This window comes from Rhinoderma darwinii, chromosome 4 (genome assembly GCF_050947455.1).
Source record: "Rhinoderma darwinii isolate aRhiDar2 chromosome 4, aRhiDar2.hap1, whole genome shotgun sequence".
Lineage (NCBI taxonomy): Eukaryota > Metazoa > Chordata > Amphibia > Anura > Rhinodermatidae > Rhinoderma > Rhinoderma darwinii.
Window position 1 is genome coordinate 8435607 of NC_134690.1, and position 23218 is coordinate 8458824.

The window sequence follows — 23218 nt, forward strand, 5'->3', positions numbered from 1 at the left end:
TACAAGAATATCACTACTATAATACTGCCCCTATATACAAGAATATAACTACTATAATACTGCCCCTATATACAAGAATATAACTACTATAATACTGCCCCCTATATACAAGAATATAACTACTATAATACTGCTCCTATATACAAGAATATAACTACTATAATACTGCCCCTATATACAAGAATATAACTACTATAATACTGCCCCTATATACAAGAATATAACTACTATAATACTGCCCCCTATATACAAGAATATAATTACTATAATACTGCTCCTATATACAAGAATATCACTACTATAATACTGCCCCCTATATACAAGAATATAACTACTATAATACTGCCCCCTATATACAAGAATATAACTACTATAATATTGCCCCCTATATACAAGAATATAACTACTATAATACTGCTCCTATATACAAGAATATAACTACTATCATACTGCCTCCTATATACAAGAATATAACTACTATAATACTGCCCCCTATATACAAGAATATAACTACTATAATACTGCTCCTATATACAAGAATATAACTACTATAATACTGCCCCTATATACAAGAATATAACTACTATAATACCGCTCCTATATACAAGAATATAACTACTATAATACTGCCCCTATATACAAGAATATAACTACTATAATACCGCTCCTATATACAAGAATATAACTACTATAATACTGCCCCTATATACAGGAATATAACTACTATAATACTGCCTCCTATATACAAGAATATAACTACTATAATACTGCCCCCTGTATACAAGAATATAACTACTATAATACTGCCCCCTATATACAAGAATATAACTAATAGAATACTGCCCCCTATATACAAGAATATAACTACTATAATACTGCTCCCTATATACAAGAATATAACTACTATAATACTGCCTCCTATATACAAGAATATAACTACTATAATACTGCCCCCTATATACAAGAATATAACTACTATAATACTGCCCCTATATACAAGAATATAACTACTATAATACTGCGTCCTATATACAAGAATATAACTACTATAATACTGCCCCCTATATACAAGAATATAACTACTATAATACTGCTCCCTATATACAAGAATATAACTACTATAATACTGCTTCTATATACAAGACTATAACTACTATAATACTGCCTCTATATACAAGAATATAACTACTATAATACTGCCCCCTATATACAAGAATATAACTACTATAATACTGCCCCCTATATACAAGAATATAACTACTATAATACTGCTCCTACAGTAGAATACAGGTGAGAGTTGGAGTCTAAAGAGTTGCAGGAGTCAGTGACCTTACTACAGATATGTGGTAGGATGGGAATCTGGCCCTGCTTCGAGAACGGCACTTGTGTGGAGGGGATGGGGGTGGAGGAAAATAAAGTATTATAAATTAGGGTATGTTCACACGGCCTATTTACTGCCCATTGAAAGTAATGGGCAGACGTCTGTTCACACGAGGCGTAATTTACGCGCCGCTGTCAAAAGACGGCGCGTAAATAGACGCCCGCGTCAAAGAAGTGACCTGTCACTTCTTTGGCCGTAATTGGAGCCGTTATTCATTGACTCCAATGAATAGCAGCGTCAATTACGTCCGTAATTGACGCGGCGTTCAAGCGCCTGCACATGCCGTTGCGGCTGATATTACGGGGATGTTTTCAGGCTGAAACATCCCCGTAATTTCAGCCGTAACGGACGCCTTCAGGGAAAAGGAGGCGATTGGCAAAACAGAGTTGTCTGCAGGTGGGGGGGGGGGGGGGGGGTCTCTGGTTTGACTCTATAAAGGGCTGGATACTGACTTACAGGATAATCACCTATAGAGAGACTTTTTCCTTCCTTTGAGAGCCATTTGCATTTTTTTTTCCCCAGGGAGCATTGCTCTTAACACCTCCTACCAGCTGGATCACCCCAAGGAGAAACATTACCTTCTGAGTCTCTGTATAGATGACGTCTCACTCAACCAGAACACTGCTTTGTACTGATGATGAGGAGCAACAACTCTGAAACAGTGCTGTCTACAGATGGGGCCGCTGGTTTGGCTCTGAACAAGTCATGTATCAAGGCTTTATAAATGACCAGACATTGACCTACCTATAGGTGGCACTAGAGAGTTTTCTTCTTTCCGGAGGAGAGCTATTTTCCATAATAAATGTACAATGATCTTTTAACAGAAACAGAGGAAAAAAAAACACGGCCTCTAAATGTGTGTTAGAGGAGACATCCGGTTCTTTAACTTTGATTGTCCATTCTTAGGCTACACTATCAATATTAGATCGGTGGGAGTCTGACCCAACACCCACATAGATCAGCTGTTTGTAGGTGCCGGCGAGCACTGTGCCCTCTTCATTGCTCGCCAGGCACAGCTCCGTACTTCCAGTAGTGGCTGTTCCGGGTATTACAGCACACTACAGCGGTGTCCTATTCGATTGCTGTAATACCGTCAACAGTTGCTACTTGATGTACGGAGCACCGCAGCGTAGAGCGGTGGGGGTGCCGAGTGTCAGACCCCCACCCATCGAATATTGATGACCTGTCCTAAGTCTAGGCCACCAAATCTAAGGAATCCTAGAACCCCAGTAAAAATATAGAAATAGATCAGCCCAAAACCCAATGGGGGCAGATTTATCATTGTGCCTGGAGCGGTTTTGTTGTATTTTGCACCGAAATGAGCTGCGCGTTTTGGACACGTCGCATTTAGTTTTAGACTTTTATTACAAGAATGCGCCAAGAAAAGACATTCCCCCACAGCCCTGCACTGCCGTCTACTCCAACGGGAACTTAGAAGTCAGCATTCCTTTAAAGGGGTACCCCCCCCCACTCCCATCTTACTTTTAGGCTATGCCATTACTTAATGATCGGTGGGGGTCCAACCTCTGGAACCCTAACGGATCGTGAAAATAAATTTAGCATTACGTAACTTTCTAAAATGTTTCCTTTTCAGTGGCCCCTTCATTTTCAGGCTGGTCGTGGGGGGCCAGATGTTGGATACGCCATCACTTCAAAAGACACGTAGCCATTTATCCAGTGCCCCTCGCTGTGCCGTTACGGGACATTGCCAGGAATCTGGTCACCTGGTTAGGTATGGGGGAGGCAAGAGCCTCAAGAAAGGGGCCCCTAAGCCGCATTGTGGCCACGCTGAGCGTATACCGTCCATACAGGCGACCACGAGAGTAATGTGACGAGGCCGCATCATCCGCACAACACGTAACGTAGCGTCTTCCGGAATACTGCTGAGTTTATTACAATGCATAGGCCGATACAGGAGAAGTGGTGGTGGTGGTGGTGGTGGTGGTGGTGGTGGTGGTGGTGGTGGGGGTGGTGGAGTCCTACAAGACACGAGACCGGACACATATTTAATAGGAAAAATTAACAAAAAAAAAATTGGCTAAAAAGACCAAGGTTCAGTCCCAACCAGGTGACGATCGCTGGACGCGGAGGGCGACCTGATCACAAGTATTTAAGATCCACAGGAACAAATGTTCTCCAAATGCCACATTCACCGAAAAAAAACAAAAAGATCCGCAGCCATCACGTGCCCGAGGAGCCCCCGAGACCTCCGCCCACACAGACACCCGTCAGTCACTCGAGCTGCCGGCTCCCGGACTGAACAAAATCACAAGGAGGAGGAGGATTGTGTATCTGATCCCAAGACGCCCGCACCGGTAATGATCCTGGAACTGGTTCCCATTGACTCATACGGGGGAGGGGAGGGGGAGAAAGAAGCCAAATGATGAAGTTCTTGTAGGCGTTGGATCCCGGTCTAGTGACTGGAGATCATGGCGACGGCCCAGTCCTTAATGGCCAATGTAGTGTTCTGCAGGAACGTCCAGGACGATTGGGTGATGTTGGTCAGGTGACCTCTCGTGCAGTCCCACGTCACCTTGCCGCTGCGCAGAAGAATAAATATTATAGAGTACACGTTATATGATATAGTCAGAACCCTGGGAGATTAGAGGGAGACCCCTGGACTACACGACTTCTCTCCAGTCCGGTATTCAGATCCCAGCACAATGCGGTCACGTCCATGATGACATCATATCCACAGCAGTCACATGACGTGGATGACATCATCACACCAAGATCTGAGCAATGGCCGCCAACCGGAAGGGAATCTCTAAAGTGGATTATTTTTCTAATCTGTGGGGTTCAAAGCTCAACCACAGATGGAGAAGTCTGCCGCTTTATACATCCTGAGCTCCCTGGTTCACAAAGAGAATGTAAGGACCGGAGACGCGGTCACAGACACGGGGGGGGGGGGTGTAACGTGACCGTACCTAAAAATACATAATAATGCGCCCCATGTTCTGTCCGTCAGCATCTCTTAGATCCCCTATTCTGGTACAATCAATACCCCTCAACTATACAGAGGGGGTGAGATAGAGCGGAGACGCATGTGACTCAACACTCCCAATCCCATCAGACCCCACAATTAACCCTTATTGTAGTCGGCGGCCACATTTGGGTCACTAATGCCCTCCATTACAGGCTGGACGGGGGTTGTCACCCAGACATGATCCTGTAATATGTAGAGCCCCAGCCCTCCCACTGCTCTGCCTGCGGATGTGTCAGTCTACACTGCAGTTCTGGCATTCTATTCTATTTGTGAACCAGGAGACTCAGGTTGACACTTAAATCTGTTGTCCCACAAAACACAGGATAAGGAATACATGTGTGATTGCTGGGGGGACCTTCAGCGATAAATAGAACGGGGGACCGAAATTCCCCCAAAGTGCTCGATGAGAAGCAAGGGACGTCCAGGGTCTGTGTGCGGCTTGTGTGACCGGCGCTCCATTCATTACTAGACCCCCCAGCGATGACACATGTATCCCCTATCTTGTGTTTTGTGGGACAACCCCTTAAAGGGAAGAGTTTGCCACCCGGAAAAAAAATATAGCCAGCGAGGGGCGCTAAAAGTTAGGATTGTGCCTCTCCTGACATATCTGCTTTACTAAAGACCCCAAAATATTCCAGATGAAATACATTCCGGAACATCTTTTCTTAGAGCTCTACGTTGTGCCATTCCTCTGTTATTCCTCCTAGAAATGTACGAATAAATTAACATTTGGGAGTTACCATCCCCCTGGTCTCACTCTGCCAGCACTGATTGGACATACCAGCTGAGGGTGTCCCTACACAGACTGACACCCAGTTGTCAATGTATTAATTTATTTCTAGGAGGAATAACAGAGGAACAGCAATACCAATGGTCGCATGTGATGGCTACGCCCCCTATAGGGAATCACTGACACTTGTAGGCACACAAGATGAACACGGACTATAAAAGGGGAGAGCCATAAAAACAGCAGCTGAGCTGCCCCCCCCCCCCCCCCCAGAATATCATGTTTTTGGTTTGGGCTCACTATGGGAGACGTGAATACGTGTGATGCGGGGGCAGGGTTACGTACTTGCATGAGTCCACGTATCGCTGCCACGCCATCTGTAGGGCATCCTCACAGTGCCGCACCGCGGGCAGGAAGTAATTGTGGTAGAGAAGGACGAGCAGTTCTCTCAGGTACTCCAGCAGCTGGAAGACCGAATCCGGGATCTGGGACTGGAGCTGTCGGGACAATGGACGGCAGGTTACACAGGGACTAGGCAATCCGATATAATAACGAGCCGCTCGTCTCCTCCGACAGGTCCCAATAATAAAGCGAACTTCTTTATATGGGCGACATTCTGGGCTGAATATTAAAATCAGACAGAAAGCTCCAAATCCCTTGCATAGGTAGGAGGTTAAATGACAATATTCTGCAGCCGCCACTAGGGGGAGCTCACCGCATACTGGATAAACATTGAGCACAATAACTATCTGCAGGGAGCTCCCCCTGGTGGTGGCTGCAGGCAGTCTATGAAGTGGATTTGGCGCTCTGTCAGAAAGAATAAAACAAGCTCCGGCCGTTATAAAGATATATTAAGAAATCAATCAGCGCAGAATGTTTGACCCAAAAACGACTTGAAGTTAATAGGTGGAGAATCACTTTATAGTTGTGGGTGGAGTTCTCCTATAATTATTAATAAAGATGTTAACATTACGATGCATTTCCATGAGGCTAGCGTAAAGGGGCGGGGCTGTGACAACCTCTCATTCTGTGCTTGCCGCCACTGAAGGATGTCAGGTTCACCGGATTAGACGGAGATCTGGCGGATAAAGTAACAGGCTCATGGTGTGCCGTGTGCGGAGTTACCCCTTACAAAAATCCACTAGAGTTGTACAAATAAGAGACTAAAAAGGTCTATAAAACGAGCAGAGAAACGACCACAAGTCTCACCGATCCCGACACAAACACCACAAGAGACGATACAACCCAAGATGGCTTCTGACCCTCGTATATAAAGATCGGTAGTTTATCAATTGACCCAAATCCTAAATTCTCATAAGGACTCCACCTCGGCCCAGATCCCCGGACGGCCAATCAGAGCAACATCAACCACATGACCACGGACAGCGAGACTTGTAGTAGAGGTTTCCCGTCTAGCTTCATAGCGGAGATAACAATTATGTTCTAGCTACACGCGATACCTCCTCTGTAGCCCCTTTGTGGATGGAGTTCCCCTTTAACCCTCGACGTACTTCTCCGCGCTCCTTACCCATTCAATAAACCACGGTAGATTGTCCCTCATGTAGGTCAGCTGTGTGGAACACTTCTGTGTCACCAGTGTAAATCCGTCCCGACTCTTCTCCCATAACATCTCCAGGACCGGTCCCAGCACTTCCACCGCCTGAGAGTAATACACCGGAACGTTGCGCTCTAGCCAGCTGCGGAGTAATGTCACAAGCAGTTACTGCGCACGTCCACGGGACTGGGGAAGAGGTGATGCATGCAGGAATTACATGGGACCTGGTATGTAATACTACACGGGTACGGGGACAGGAGAACTAGGGGTAGCATGGCACGGCTTCTGGGGGAAGGAGCATTAGGCCGCAGCTTCCATTACCGCACAGGTCGGAGCGGGACATCCATTCTTACGCACTTCATTATAAGGGGCTCACCTGTGACACTGCTGAGCGAAAAAACAGCCTTTGCTCCATGCCTGGTGGGAGAGGGTCAGGAGCCCCGTCTGCTGCAGCGCGCCGGCCGTGGAAGAAGCTGAAATCACAAACAAGGGATGATCGTCTGCATGGCTTCACAGCTGCAGGGTCGTGTCATTATCTCCACCAGGACCATTAAAGCACCGGTTCTACCGACCAGGTCCAATTCCAGCAGCCCCACCCCCCGCCTGTATATCACTGACCTTGGAATGATCCGTGCGTCCGAATGTCATGGATCACAAACCCGGCTGTGAATACGAGGGCGACCAGGAAAATCCGGAACCAGGGAATTCCTCGTCCCTTCATCTTCTTCAGGAGAGACTGAAGAAAATACCACAAAGATCAATGTGTCAAGAAGACTGGAACAAGGTCTCCCGCCTCCCAGTGACTGATGAGCGGGGACCTGCGGAGGAGGACTGGGCCTAAAGAACTACACCAGCAGGATCTGTACAGCCCCTCACACCGGAGTCCTGGGGTGCTGAGAGCTGCCTAATATATCACGTGCTACATGCAGCGCTGACCGGAGGCAGGAAACTGCCAATCTTAAGTCCCTAGAATAGTGAGTGCAGCTCTGGAGTATAATACAGGATATAACTCAGGATCAGTACAGGATAAGTAATGTAATGTATGTACACAGTGACTGCACCAGTAGAATAGTGAGTGCAGCTCTGGAGTATAATACAGGATGTAACTCAGGATCAGTACAGGATAAGTAATGTAATGTATATACACAGTGACTCCACCAGCAGAATAGTGAGTGCAGCTCTGGAGTATAATACAGGATGTAACTCAGGATCAGTACAGGATAAGTAATGTAATGTATGTACACAGTGACTCCACCAGCAGAATAGTGAGTGCAGCTCTGGAGTATAATACAGGATGTAACTCAGGATCAGTACAGGATAAGTAATGTATGTACACAGTGACTCCACCAGCAGAATAGTGAGTGCAGCTCCGGAGTATAATACAGGATGTAACTCAGGATCAGTACAGGATAAGTAATGTAATGTATGTACACAGTGACTCCACCAGCAGAATAGTGAGTGCAGCTCTGGAGTATAATACAGGATGTAACTCAGGATCAGTACAGGATAAGTAATGTATGTACACAGTGACACCACCAGCAGAATAGTGAGTGCAGCTCTGGAGTATAATACAGGATGTAACTCAGGATCAGTACAGGATAAGTAATGTAATGTATGTACACAGTGACTCCACCAGCAGAATAGTGAGTGCAGCTCTGGAGTATAATACAGGATGTAACTCAGGATCAGTACAGGATAAGTAATGTAATGTATGTACACAGTGACTCCACCAGCAGAATAGTGAGTGCAGCTCTGGAGTATAATACAGGATGTAACTCAGGATCAGTACAGGATAAGTAATGTATGTACACAGTGACTCCACCAGCAGAATAGTGAGTGTAGCTCTGGAGTATAATACAGGATGTAACTCAGGATCAGTACAGGATAAGTAATGTATGTACACAGTGACTCCACCAGCAGAATAGTGAGTGCAGCTCCGGAGTATAATACAGGATCAGTACAGGATAATATAATGTATAAGGAGCGGCGCGCTGGATATTGATGGGACTCTGGGCAGCGCCAGCTCCTTCTGCAGAGTAGATCTTGATCGTCTTGTGGTGTGAGGAGGAGGAGGAGGTGAACCTGTATAACACGCGGAGCTCTTACCTGACACGCAGATTCGCACTGTCCCATCTCCCTTGAATTTGGCGCCTTTTTCGAGAATTCTTCATTGGTCACGCGGAACGACTGCACCGTCTCCATCACAGACTTCCTCATCTGAAAGACGAACAAGTCATTAACCGACTGGTGACCACGGGGACGTTCACCGCCTGTTTCACAGATTTCTCCTCGATAATCAGACGATTTTATTTGATTTTTTTTCCTCACTTTTTAAATTCAAAACAATCCAAATAATTCAAGGCGAAAATCTATCCACTAAGTCTCCCGTATACGGCGATGATGAACCTCCGTATCAGTCAAGAGCATAAGTAGTAAGAGGAGGAGCAGGTTTTAGTTTCCCCTTTGGTGACGGGGCCGCGGATGATTTCGGTTTGCTTAGCTGTGCGGTAACGATGTATAAACATCAGTGTAGACTTGGTTATTGAAATCGCTCACCATTTTGAAGATGCCTGCTTGATGTCAGTGAATTGGGAACATTTTGCAATGCATTCAGAGGCTCATAACCCCTCCCGACCCTTTCTTGCTTACACAGCTGAGGGCTTGTCACAATGGGTCAGTGTAGACCATCCTCTGTGAGCGATCACAACATAAATCCCTCTCCAGTGCTGGACTTCAGGGTGATCGCTCGTACTGACACATTGCAACGATGAAAAATAGAAGACAACCCCCTGTTTCATAAGGGTATATGGATGTCATAGTTGGGGGGGCACTCGGGACCCACTGTACGAGTGAACGTGGATGTACGGAGCTGGCGTGGGGGCGGTGGTGCCATAGGACCCTCGTTCTCACGATCTGTGGATATGCCACAAATGTCTCGGCTGAGAATACCCCTTTAAGGGACACGTCGACAGTCGAGGTTCAGCACGATCCTACACTGAATACGAGGCTGCAGTACAGCGAGGGTTAACTCACCGGCTTAGACGTCGTGTCCCAGGATTTGACCAGATGCTGCAGGAGTAAACTGGAAAACAAGACGGCGCAAAACGGAGTCACAAAAAAATGATTAAAAAAAAAAACAGGGCAAGTGGGGGCCCCTCGACAGGGCGAGAGGGGGTCCGTGGCCCCTCGCACTCACCTGGACTGTGACAGGTGCTTGGTGTAGAGCTGCCGCCACACGCTGAAGCTGAGAGGGTCGAGGTTCAGACATTCATAGAGACTGTGGAGAAGCTGGAAAATAAAGAAGGAGCTGCCGTCAGTGCCGCGTGCGCACCGCACACTGCCGGGCCCGGTTCTGGCTGCGTACCTCTTTCCTCATGACCCCGGGGCAGTTTGGGGTGGCTCTGGACAGGAAGGAAGGGAAGTAGGTGTGCAGCGTGCTCTCCGGGGTCGCTCCGAACGCCAGAACCTTCAGCCTGGGGTACAAGTCCCGGAGCTGCTCCTGCTGACTGTAACACAAGAACATTACAGAGAGCTCACCACGGGAATGTGACACTACAGCGCCCCCTGTGGTGGAGGACACGGACCTGGGAGCATACAGTGGAGCTTCCTCCATACATATAAGATGTACACACTACATCCTCCACAATGCAGCGGGTGTAAAGACTAAGAACCAGCAGGGGGCGCAGGAGAGAGACGCCAGGTGCTGCCACCTGGGGGCTCATACTCCGTATTACATCCCCATCATCCTCGCCAGCCTGATGCCTCTTTCTCTCAGATCTTCATACCTGGAGGACAGCGAGTTGTTCGGCATAAATGCGAAGTCCAGGAGCGGGAAGAAGTCCTTAGGTCCGATCATGCCGAATCCTTTGGTGAGATTAGAGTGCACCCTACGAGAGGAAGCCGTGAAACGTCAGAGGCGGAGAGATCACTGCGTAATATTGTTTGCAAATCCGAAAGGGGCGTGGCCTTGCAGCAAGTACGGCGCCTGTGTAGCAGCCAAAGTAAATGGATGAGGTCACATGACCCCCAGGCTGCCGCCAGACATAGCGTTCGTATATAGACACAAGTGGATTTCTTACTGTTGTGAACTGCAACTCCCAGCATGCCCTGACAATACATCAATATCTCCCCCCATTATAACCAGCAGGGGGCAGCAGAGGACTTACAGCAGGAGACGGTCCAGATAGGATATGGCGTAGGGCGAGAGAGACTTGATCCCCAGCACTGGAAACATGAGGCCGAGCCACACTGCAACCACAAGAAAAGAGCGTCAGTTCTGATAACGAGGGAGGTGCAGCACCCCGACAACGCGCAGCCATGAGAACGAGGGAGGTGCAGCACCCCGACAACGCGCAGCCATGAGAACGAGGGAGGTGCAGCACCCCGACACCGCGCACCCATGAGAACGAGGGAGCCGGGGAGGTGCAGCACGCCGACACCGCGCACCCATGAGAACGAGGGAGCCGGGGAGGTGCAGCACCCCGACACCGCGCACCCATGAGAACGAGGGAGCCAGGAGGTGCAGCACCCCGACAGTGCTCCGTGCACCCATGAGAACGAGGGAGCCAGGAGGTGCAGCACCCCGACAGTGCTCCGTGCACCCACCTTTCAGTCCCTCAGTTAGGTCAGCGTATCCAGCCTGTCCCACAGCCCACATCATGGCCAGACACCGTACCGGCCGGTTCTGCTGAGCCCGCAGCATGTCCAGGTACTGAGGAGGAGAAACACAAACTTAAGAGGGGGGTCCCGGACTTGTGACCAGCTGAACACAGGAGACGCAGACAATATGACATTTTTTCCTCCCCACCGTCCAGAAGCCGTCACATTATTATTTCCCCGCGGCCGCCGGAGGACGAGTTTTTTTGCGGGACGAGTTGTCGTTTTTCACGCCTCAATTTATTGTACTGGAAAATCCTTTATGGGATAAAACAGGAAAAACTGCGATTTCAGAACGTCCCGGCCTCGATGTGGGAAAAATCATCAAGAACATTCACTTTTATTTTTTTTATAAAATAGAGGAAGAAAAAAAAAAAAACGGAAAAATAAAAAAGGTGAATGTGATTTGAGGAGCGGTTGATTGACACGTGGAGCCACCGGGGGAACACCCCAATATATATTTGGTGACCTCGTCCTCTGCCGACCTCAGCCATACCAAATACGTGCGCAATTCTTACACGCAACGTTGGACCGCGACCGGTTAGATATTGACGGCCTGTCCGGAGGAGAAGACATGGACTTGTGGGGACCGGACCGACCCTTTAACCCCTTAAGGACCGACGTCGCTGTACCACTTGGAATTTTTGATCACTTTGTTTAAATGTATTTTAATTTTTTTGGTTTGTGATGTTTGGTTCGCTATTTTATTCCGGTTATTCCCCCTGGCACCCGTGGTCATTGGATCGCTGGCACAATATTCTCCATTTTCACAGCATAAAATTATGGAGATTATTCCAAACTATGAGAAAGACGCTGCAGATGAGATGTAAGGCCCAGGAGAGGCAGCGGACCGTCCTGTGCAGCAGCATGCAGCATGACACAGGCCGGATGTAAACTCCTCCCCACTGCAGGGAGAGGCAGCGGACCGTCCTGTGCAGCAGCATGCAGCATGACACAGGCCGGATGTAAACTCCTCCCCACTGCAGGGAGAGGCAGAGATGATTGGCTGGGGAGATCCTTACATGATCCTACAGGACGCCACATAATACACTGGACTGAGCAGCGGTCTAATATTTTATTACTCGGGAACCTTCCGGAGAGATCAGGACGACATGAGACAGTGAACGCTCCACTCTGGACAGTCCCTACTTGTTAGAAAGTCCCTTCACAATAAGCAGATTACAAAGTCTCCCCCTACTGGGACCCCCAGCGATCAGCTGTGATCTGTTGGGAAACCTGGCAGTAAGTGCTCAGTTTCCCTGCAGCGCTACCAGAGGAGAAATAAAGCATTACAGTTTATCCATTCATAGTGTTGTCTGTGTAATACAGGACGGGTCCTCCAGAGAGACGCTCTACGTCACCGCTCTTCTATAATTGGGTGGATGATGATGGGTTTTCTGGACAACTCCTTTAAACTATCCAGCACCTCCCGCTGCGGACGAGAGCATAGCCTGGCCCCACCCCCGGCAGATAACAGAGAGCGCTCGTTATTACCTTCTTTAAGTTAACGGTTACGGTTTTGGGCTTGTCCAGTAGAATGGCCTGGATACAGATCCGGTAGCCGTGGACTGATTGCGCTGTTTACAAAAGAGAAAGTTATGAGAGGGAACGGCAGACACTAGTCACTACACAGTCAGCGAGGACCAGCAGCAGCCTGACACCACCCTGCAGCCTGCTCACGAGCCAGCGGCCATCATGACAACATACTAAGCCACGCCCCCTCCACCAAGTCATACACAAAGCCACGCCCCCTCCACCAAGTCATACAAAAGCCACGCCCTCTCCACCAAGTCATACACAAAGCCACGTCCCTCCACCAAGTCATACACAAAGCCACGCCCCCTCCACAAGTCATACACAAAGCCACGCCCCCTCCACAAGTCATACACAAAGCCACGCCCCCTCCACCAAGGCATACACAAAGCCACGCCCCCTCCACCAAGTCATACACAAAGCCACGCCCCCTCCACCAAGTCATACACAAAGCCACGCCCTCTCCACCAAGTCATACAAAGCCAGGCCCTCTCCACTAAGTCATACACAAAGCCACGCCCCCTCCGACACCTCCCATAGTGCAATACAGCAGGTCCATGTTGTGGGCTCTGCTAAGCTGTTAGAGATGCTAGCTGATCTTAAACATCAAGGAAACAGCTCCGGATGTAACTAGAGCAGAGGAGAATGCATGTGGAGTGCAGTGTTGAGCGGCGTCTCCTCGGTCGGGCGTTACCTGTGGGTTTATCCAGCTCTTGCAGCATTGAGAATATACAGTGGTCCACAAACATCTCCAGCTCCGAGGACGTCTTCACCAGCAGGGACCGGATGACGCCCTTCAGCTCCTTATTCACCAGGCAGTAGGGATAATCTGAGCGGAGAGGGAACAGCGTTATATACGATACAATAAACCCTGCTCCACCTGTGGGACGTCCCACCCTTGTGTTGCTCTGCACCCGCCAAAGAGGTCACTGTGGGGAGCAGAACATTGCCGCAAGCCACAGGTGCAGCAGACCTCGTAGCCGCAGATCGTACGCAGTGCAGCAGAATGTCTCCCCTGTACTGAACGGCAGGTTCTCCCTAAAAACCAGCGGGGGGGGGGGGGAGTCACGTGACTGACCGTGGGACTGCTGGCTCGGCACCGCCTCGTTCTTGGGGGTCTGCAGCTTGTCGTTCAGGTAGCCCGCCAGGTCCTTCACCCAGATTTGGGGGTTCTCGGGAAACATACTCTGACTCCTCTCCATCTCCCTCTGAAGATCCGACAGGTTCAGCTGCAGAGAAAAAGTAACCGCAACGTTTATAGCCGGCCCGTCTACTCCAGTCACATCCAGAGCTGCACTCGCAATACTGCTGGCTGCCACATGGAATCGGCCATTCTGCTGACACTTCCCACTAACATGGCGCTCTTTCAGGTAATGCACGAACACTCGGCTGCGCTGCATCATCGGAGATGACGTGTATCTCTACATCTGACTGCAGTACGGATGTTGTACAAGAGGTGAGATACTGCACATAATAAAAACCACGGCAGAATGGAAGGTGACTGGAGTAGAAGACATCACGTAACAGCAGACCTGGATGTGAGTGGAGTATAACATGAGGTAACAGTGGTGTGAATAAGTGCTGCTCTGGATGGGACTGGAGTATACAAGATGTAATAGGCGTGTGGCGAGTGCAGCTCTGGATGTGAGTGGAGTGTATATATAAGGGTAACAGTGGTGTGGTGAGTGCTGCTCTGGATGTGAGTGGAGTATACACGATGTAACAGCGGTGTGGTGAGTGCAGCTCTGGATGTGAGTGGAGTGTATATATAAGGGTAACAGCGGTGTGGTGAGTGCAGCTCTGGATGTGAGTGGAGTATATATATAAGGGTAACAGCGGTGTGGTGAGTGCTGCTCTGGAAGGGAGTGGAGTATACACGATGTAACAGTGGTGTGGCGAGTGCTGCTCTGGATGTGAGTGGAGTATACACGATGTAACAGTGGTGTGGCGAGTGCTGCTCTGGATGTGAGTGGAGTATTTATAAGGGTAACAGTGGTGTGGCGAGTGCTGCTCTGGATGTGAGTGGAGTATACACGATGTAACAGCGGTGTGGTGAGTGCTGCTCTGGATGTGAGTGGAGTATACACGATGTAACAGCGGTGTGGTGAGTGCTGCTCTGGATGTGAGTGGAGTATACACGATGTAACAGTGGTGTGGTGAGTGCTGCTCTGGATGTGAGTGGAGTATACACGATGTAACAGTGGTGTGGTGAGTGCTGCTCTGGATGTGAGTGGAGTATTTATAAGGGTAACAGTGGTGTGGTGAGTGGTGCTCTGGATGTGAGTGGAGTATACACGATGTAACGAGTGCTGCTCTGGATGTGAGTGGAGTATACACGATGTAACGAGTGCTGCTCTGGATGTGAGTGGAGTATACACGATGTAACAGCGGTGTGGTGAGTGCTGCTCTGGATGTGAGTGGAGTAGAACATGATGTAGCTCAGGAGGAGAGGTTACATGTTGCTGACACTCACCGCCCGCAGGGCCTCCTCCAGCGTGGCATGTCTCCCCGGAGCAGAGGAGCTGCTCCCCCCTGAAGACGTCTTCTTTGCGCTCTTGCTTGGCGGCTGCGGCTTCTTGGTCTGGGGCTCTGAGCTGCTGCGGGGAGGAACCTGCTCCTTGTTCTGCTTCTTCATCATCTTCTCGAAGCCCAGCTCATAGACTGACGGCTGGATGGGAACTGCAATACACGAGACGAGGGGTCACCACTGAGGAGGAGGAGGCGGCGAGGGGTCACCACTGAGGAGGAGGAGGCGGCGAGGGGGTCACCACTGAGGAGGAGGAGGCGGCGAGGGGGGTCACCACTGAAGAGGAGGAGGCGGCGAGGGGGGTCACCACTGAAGAGGAGGAGGCGGCGAGGGGGGTCACCACTGAAGAGGAGGAGGCGGCGAGGGGTCACCACTGAAGAGGAGGAGGCGGCGAGGGGTCACCACTGAAGAGGAGGCAGCGGCGAGGGGTCACCACTGAAGAGGAGGAGGAGGAGGCGGCGAGGGGTCACCACTGAAGAGGAGGAGGAGGAGGCGGCGGCGAGGGGTCACCACTGAAGAGGAGGAGGAGGAGGCGGCGGCGAGGGGTCACCACTGAAGAGGAGGAGGAGGAGGTGGCGAGGGGTCACCACTGAAGTGGAGGAGGAGGCGAGGGGTCACCACTGAAGAGGAGGCGGTGAGGGGTCACCACTGAAGAGGAGGCGTGGGGGGATTCACCACTGAGGAGGAGGCAGCCAAGGGGGGGGGGTTCGCCACTGAGGGGGCGGCAGCCAAGGGGGGGGGTTCGCCACTGAGGGGGCGGCAGCCAAGGGGGGGGGGTTCGCCACTGAGGGGGCGGCAGCCAAGGGGGGGGGGTTCGCCACTGAGGGGGCGGCAGCCAAGGGGGGGGGGTTCGCCACTGAGGGGGCGGCAGCCAAGGGGGGGGGGTTCGCCACTGAGGGGGCGGCAGCCAGGGTTCGCCACTGAGGGGGCGGCAGCCAGGGGGGGAGGGTTCGCCACTGAGGGGGCGGCAGCCAGGGGGGGAGGGTTCGCCACTGAGGGGGCGGCAGCCAGGGGGGAGGGTTCGCCACTGAGGGGGCGGCAGCCAGGGGGGAGGGTTCGCCACTGAGGGGGCGGCAGCCAGGGGGGAGGGTTCGCCACTGAGGGGGCGGCAGCCAGGGGGGAGGGTTCGCCACTGAGGGGGCGGCAGCCAGGGGGGAGGGTTCGCCACTGAGGGGGCGGCAGCCAGGGGGGAGGGTTCGCCACTGAGGGGGCGGCAGCCAGGGGGGAGGGCTCGCCACTGAGGGGGCGGCAGCCAGGGGGGAGGGCTCGCCACTGAGGGGGCGGCAGCCAGGGGGGAGGGTTCGCCACTGAGGGGGCGGCAGCCAGGGGGGAGGGTTCGCCACTGAGGGGGCGGCAGCCAGGGGGGAGGGTTCGCCACTGAAGGGGCGGCAGCCAGGGGGGAGGGTTCGCCACTGAGGGGGGCGCCAGCCAGGGGGGAGGGTTCGCCACTGAGGGGGCGGCAGCCAGGGGGGAGGGTTCGCCACTGAGGGGGCGGCAGCCAGGGGGGGGGGTTCGCCACTGAGGGGGCGGCAGCCAGGGGGGGGTTCACCACTGAGGGGGCGGCAGCCAGGGGGGGGTTCACCACTGAGGGGGCGGCAGCCAGGGGGGGGGTTCACCACTGAGGAGGCGGCAGCCAGGGGGGGGGTTCGTTACTGAGGGGGCGGCAGCCAGGGGGAGGGTTCGCCACTGAGGGGGCGGCAGCCAGGGGGGGGTTCGCCACTGAGGGGGCGGCAGCCAGGGGGGGGGGTCACCACTGAGGGGGCGGCAGCCAGGGGGGGGGGTTCACCACTGAGGAGGCGGCAGCCAGGGGGGGGGGTTCACCACTGAGGAGGCGGCAGCCAGGGGGAGGGTTCGCCACCGAGGGGGCGGCAGCCAGGGGGGAGGGTTCGCCACCGAGGGGGCGGCAGCCAGGGGGGAGGGTTCGCCACTGAGGGGGCGGCAGCCAGGGGGGGGGTTCGCCACTGAGGGGGCGGCAGCCAGGGGGGGGGTTCACCACTGAGGGGGCGGCAGCCAGGGGGGGGGTTCACCACTGAGGGGGCGGCAGCCAGGGGGGGGGGGTTCGCCACTGAGGGGGCGGCAGCCAGGGGGGGGTTCACCACTGAGGAGGCGGCAGCCAGGGGGGGGGTTCGCCACTGAGGAGGCGGCAGCCAGGGGGGGGGTTCGCCACTGAGGGGGCGGCAGCCAGGGGGGGGGTTCGCCACTGAGGGGGCGGCAGCCAGGGGGAGGGTTCGCCACTGAGGGGGCGGCAGCCAGGGGGGAGGGTTCGCCACTGAGGGGGCGGCAGCCAGGGGGGAGGGTTCGCCACTGAGGGGGCGGCAGCCAGGGGGGAGGGTTCGCCACTGAGGGGGCGGCAGCCAGGGGGGAGGGTTCGCCACTGAGGGGGCGGCAGCCAGGGGGGGGGTTCGCCACTGAGGGGGCGGCAGCCAGGGGGGGGTTCACCACTGAGGGGGCGGCAGCCAGGGGGGGGTTCACCACTGAGGGGGCGGCAGCCAGGGGGGGGGGTTCGCCACTGAGGGGGCGGCAGCCAGGGGGGGGTTCACCACTGAGGGGGCGGCAGCCAGGGGGGGGGTTCACCACTGAGGAGGCGGCAGCCAGGGGGGGGTTCACCACTGAGGAGGCGGCAGCCAGGGGGGGTCACCACTGAGGAGACTTCCCCGCCCCGTGCCACACATTGTGTAAGGAAAGTCACCACCATCTGCTCTACAAACAGTAACGGAGCGTCGTTAGCGGAATGTATAATGTAATATTAGAGTAATGTAGTAGTTTTTTCTATGTGCGGCCCATGTACCCGGCAGAGATTGAGACCCTTGATCTAGGGGGTTAAATTGTGGCAATTTTATCAGCGTGGTGCAGAGTTTGTGATAGTTTGGATATGTCAGGGCTCCTCCTCCGGCTCCTCCTCCTCCGCGACACTGAAGTCTGACGCACACATTGTAATATTCTGTGTCATTCAGTGCAGAGTGGAGGCCGGGGCTGAGAGACCAGAAGATGGCGGCTGTGCCCTCCCCCCAGACCTGCAGAGCAGCCGAGAACCTGCAAAGACGCCAAACAAAAGCCCTAACGTCAGGGAGAAGCGGCCCGGCCCGCCGCAGCCTCCTCGTCCCCGCAGCCTCCCCACCCCCGGCCCGCCGCAGCCTCCTCGTCCCTGCAGCCTCCCCACCCCCGGCCCGCCACAGCCTCCTCGTCTCTGCAGACTCCCCGCCCCCGCAGCCTCCCCGCCCCCGGCCCGCCGCAGCCTCCTCCTCGTCCCCGCAGACTCCCCGCGCCCGCAGACTCCCCGCGCCCGCAGACTCCCCGCGCCCGCAGACTCCCCACCCCCGCAGACTCCCCACCCCCGCAGACTCCCTGCCCCCATCCCGCTGCAGCCTCCTCGCCCCCGTCCCCGCAGACTCCCTGCCCCCATCCCGCTGCAGCCTCCTCGCCCCCGCAGACTCCCCGTCCCGCTGCAGCCTCCTCGTCCCCGCAGACTCCCCGCCCCCGTCCCGCCACAGCCCGCTCGTCCCCGCCCCCGTCCCGCCACAGCCCGCTCGTCCCCGCCCCCTCCTCCCGCCACAGCCTCCCTGCCCGCCACAGCCTCCTCACCCCCGCAGCCTCCCTGCCCGCCACAGCCTCCTCGCCCCCGCAGACTCCAGGCCCCCTATTTCTATTCACAAGACAGGGTCCGGGTGTCTTGGTCCATTTTTGACAGCCGTTTTACATCCATTCCGTGTTTCCGTTTTTCACAGCCGACCGGGACCCGTTTTGCAGCAGTTTTCACTGTCCTTTTTAAACACACATGAGTTTCATTTGTAGATAGCGCCATTGGGGAACCCCCGGCCAGAGCGTCAGCAATGTTCAGGCCGTGTGCTCGCGGCAGCACCCGGCGTTCATCCGATGGACCATACAATAGGGATATGGCGCCGGACCTCACAGGGGGCCGCTTACAGAGACGCTGCACGTAACACGGGATCCGGCGCCACAACAGATCCCATAGAAAGCTACAGGATCCGTTCTAGCATCAGTTTCTTACAGACTTCTCTGCAACACGCCGGAGGGAAACCGACAGGGATAACGGACATGTGTGAACAGCCCCTTACACAGACGCTGCACCACCAGCCACTGTACAACTACAAGTCCCAGCAGCCTCCAGTAATATGCCAAAATAACAGGGACAGTCAAAAACACACCCCTCTATGCTGACTGGCAGAGCATGCTGGGACTTGTAGTCCAGAGGGAGGAGACAGTGGAGGACGTGCCTGACAGAGGTTGAGTGGGGGTCAGAACCACAAGTCCCAGCAGCCTCCTGTCAGGCAGAGCACGTGGTCCTGTCATTACACCCAGGCAGCACCAGGAGATGGGACGCTGGGACTTGTAGTTCTTCAGTGCCCGGATTACAATAGGACTCTCCCTCCCAATACAGAACTACAAGTCCCACCAGCCTCCTGCCTGGCAGAGATTGACGTTACCGGTAACCCAGCACTTCTGCGCAGCCATGGAGACCGCCGCCCCCTTCCCCTGCATTCCGAATACCCGCCACACAGGCAGAGACTCAACTGCCGTGCCCTGGAGCATCATGGGACTTGTAGTTAGAAGATACCTCTAGTGACGACTTACCCCCCGCGGTGATGACGACCACTTTCGGAGGCAAGTTGCTCTCCCCCAGCGCTCTCCTGCGATCTCCGTTCTTCTTGCTTTTCCCGACCACTTTCCATTTGCCATCACCAGTAGCTCCGGAAGCCATGTTTGATGTCTGCGCTCACAGCTCGTCGTCACTTCCGGTAAACCGGCGACCACTAGCCCCGCCTCTTCCCTCGAACAGGTGACGTCGCTCTCTCTGATTGGCTGTGCCCTCTAGAAGAAGCCGGCGGCGGGGTTTTACGTCAGACTGCGCCACGTCTTTGCTAGTTTAGGATTACGTCAGCTTGGAGACGGCGGAAGGGGAGTGGCATATAACTGGTCACATGACGCGGAAGTTTGCGAGCGGTTGCTATGGAGCTGCTTCCCCTTCGGCAGTGACGAGTGTCATGGCTGCCTTGTGCTGATATTTCCATGGTGTGTGATAAGTGAGGCGCACCGGGTGACGGTCATCATTGTAATGGTCAATGGGGGAATTCAGGAGAACTGCGACCAATCACAGTTCAGTTTTCTTACTTGTAACACTCTTCAAAAATGAAAGCTGTGTTGTGATTGGTTGCTATGGGTAACAAGTAGTTTTCATCAATTGTCCCCAATGTCAATGCGGCATAATCTTTTTGGCGTTTCTCGTCCGACACTTTAGACGCAATTCTACCCCGCGCCGCCTCATGACTGGCATGCACGCACGCACGCCAGTTATTTCTGCACTTCTTAAAGGGACCTTTCATTCCTAGTAAAAAAATGACTATATCCGACCAGCGCCGATGACGTCGGAGGGGGTGGGGGACGGCGGGTAGGTTGACTATTCATTTGCTGTGTATAGTCCAATTTTTTTTATTTGGACTGAAGGGTCGCTTTAAATTGTCAAGTTTAATGACTTCTTAGCCACGCCCCTCACTTAAAACGTCAAATATTGAATATGACGTAAAATGTGCTGACAAAAAAATTTGCATTCTGCAGAACTAAGGATTCTGGGAAAAAATATTTAATACCCCTGTCTGCACAATGGAATGGTATGGTCCGTGGACGCGGCCTGCGAGGACAAGACACGGGGTTGGGCGATTTCCGGCATTCAATCGTCAATATAGTTATGCCATTTTTGTTTTTTAATAAAAAAATATCTATCAGTGTGTTTGGTGCAACTTTCTAATTAGTTTTTATTAAAAATAGTTTTCACTTTTGGAGATGCAGCTGCTTTGTATCCTGTAATCGTCAGCGGGACTGACGGCTTCGGTGACAACGGGTCAGAGACACGCAGGACCCACCTGTAATCGATCACATCTAAGTCCTGAACTGTCAGAGACACGCAGGACCCGCTGACACTCAACCCGTCAGTCCCGCTGAGCTGACGGATCCAGGTCTCAGCGCACGATACAGCTGCTCTCTACACAGGATACAAAGCAGCTGTATCTCAAGAAGTAAAAATATTTTTTTAATAAAAACTTATTACAAAGTTGCACCAAACAAACACAGAAAAATAAAATACATTTTCTTTCGATGGTGTTCATAGCGTTTAAATCATGTCATAGGGCCAGTGAGGAGCTTGGGTGTATTCGCGCTGCGTTCTCTGTGTACGTTCCGGGAACACTTCCAGTAAATATGACGCGTCTATCTGTAGGGCACCATTCACCGGCGGGATGCCAGAAGAGTGTCCCTTTATCATCCGTCGGTCTATATACATTGTGCCATTCCATACAGAGGCGTCCACCCTGTGCGTACACATACCATGGATGTCCATGGCCATGGCCGTCGATTTTTAAGTCAGAACGACGGGCCGTGGCCATAGACGTTACAGTATCCCCCCTCTTACGCCCCCTCTTCTTTGGACCAGAGCGGTAGAGAAACTTCCTCACGAGGACAGGAGCATCGATCTTCTCCTCTGGCTCCCAAGACTTCTCCTCTGGGCCGAACTCCCTCCAATCCACTAAATAAAATGCTGAACTAGGAGTCCTGGAGTAGCGGTTCAGGACCACTGGTTTCAGCAGGGAGACGCGGAAGGAGTTAGGAATCCTGAGGGTAGGGGGGAGCCGCAGCTTGTAGGATACCGGGTTGATCTGTAGCAGGATTTCGAAGGGTCCGAAGAACCTAGGAACAAATTTGCACGACGGCACCTTCAGCCGGATATTCCTAGAAGACAACCAGACTTTAGTCCCTGGAAGGAACTGCGGAGGAGCCCGTCTTCTTGTATCTGACTTTCTCTTCATGCGGTCCACCGCCAACATGATAGAAGATCGGGTCTGTTGCCAAATCTGTAGAAAGTCCCTGAAGGTAGAATCGGTTGCAGGCACCTGGGACATAGTAGAGACAGGAAGAGGTATACGAGGATGCTGACCGTAGACGAAGAATGGACTGGAAGTGGTCGACTCACTGGTGTGGTTATTATAAGAGAACTCTGCCCACGGGAGTAACTTTACCTAATCATCATGGCGCCTGGAAGCAAAGTGACGTAGATAGTTCTACATAATCTGGTTAACTCTCCCGACTTGCCCATTGGACTGGGGAGGATAGGCTGAAGATAAGTCCAATTTTACACCGAGGAGGCCGCAGAGTGCTCTCCAAAATTTCGAGGTGAACTGGACCCCTCGGTCCGAGACAATATACAGGGGCAAGCCGTGCAGATGGAAGATGTGTTGGATGATGAGGTCAGCCAATCACGTAGCAGACGGCAGGCCGGTCAAGGGGATGAAATTAGCCATCTTGGAAAATCGATCCACCACTACCCAGATCACACTGCAACTCGCAGAAGAAGGAAGATCCGTGACAAAGTCCATTGCGACAGGTTGCCAGGGGGCAACGGGCACAGGCAGTGGTTGGAGCAGGCCAGCAGGTATGGAGTGAGCAACTTTATTTGTTGCGCATACCGTGCATGAGGAGACAATGTCCATAACGTCTTTGGGTAGCGTGGGCCATCAGAACTGACGGGTGATTAGATCTTGGGTCTTACGAGCACCCGCGTGACCTGCCAGCTTAGAACTGTGACCCCAGCGAATAATTCTTCCTCTGTTTGCCAGACGCACAAAAGTCCTTCCCGGAGGAATGTCTCTAACTTGCAGGGGATTCACAGAGAAGATGCAGGACGGGTCAATATTATTCTGTGGAGATTCCATAGCGTCCTCAGTTTCAAAAGATCTAGACAAGGTGTCAGCCCCACATTCTTGTCAGCGGGTCGGTAGTGGAGTTCGAACCGGAACCGAGCAAAGAACAACGACCACCTGGCTTGACGAGGATTCAACCGATGG

General features: G+C 52.9%; 1 protein-coding gene across 1 annotated transcript; it reads right to left on the reverse strand.

Moving 5' to 3' along the window:
* Positions 1–2727: 2727 nt before the first annotated feature.
* TMEM214 (transmembrane protein 214) lies at positions 2728–20194 on the reverse strand. The gene is made up of 17 exons (XM_075860800.1): positions 19959–20194; positions 15312–15517; positions 13917–14067; positions 13533–13667; positions 12800–12882; positions 11255–11360; positions 10816–10897; positions 10435–10536; positions 10014–10155; positions 9846–9937; positions 9683–9731; positions 8756–8866; positions 7268–7385; positions 7026–7122; positions 6623–6791; positions 5440–5591; positions 2728–3921 (listed from the first exon to the last, which is right to left on the reverse strand). Exons 1-17 carry the CDS (start codon positions 20083–20085, stop codon positions 3795–3797), a joined length of 2049 nt encoding a protein of 682 aa, XP_075716915.1. The 5' UTR covers positions 20086–20194; the 3' UTR covers positions 2728–3794.
* Between the last annotated feature and the right edge of the window lie 3024 nt (positions 20195–23218).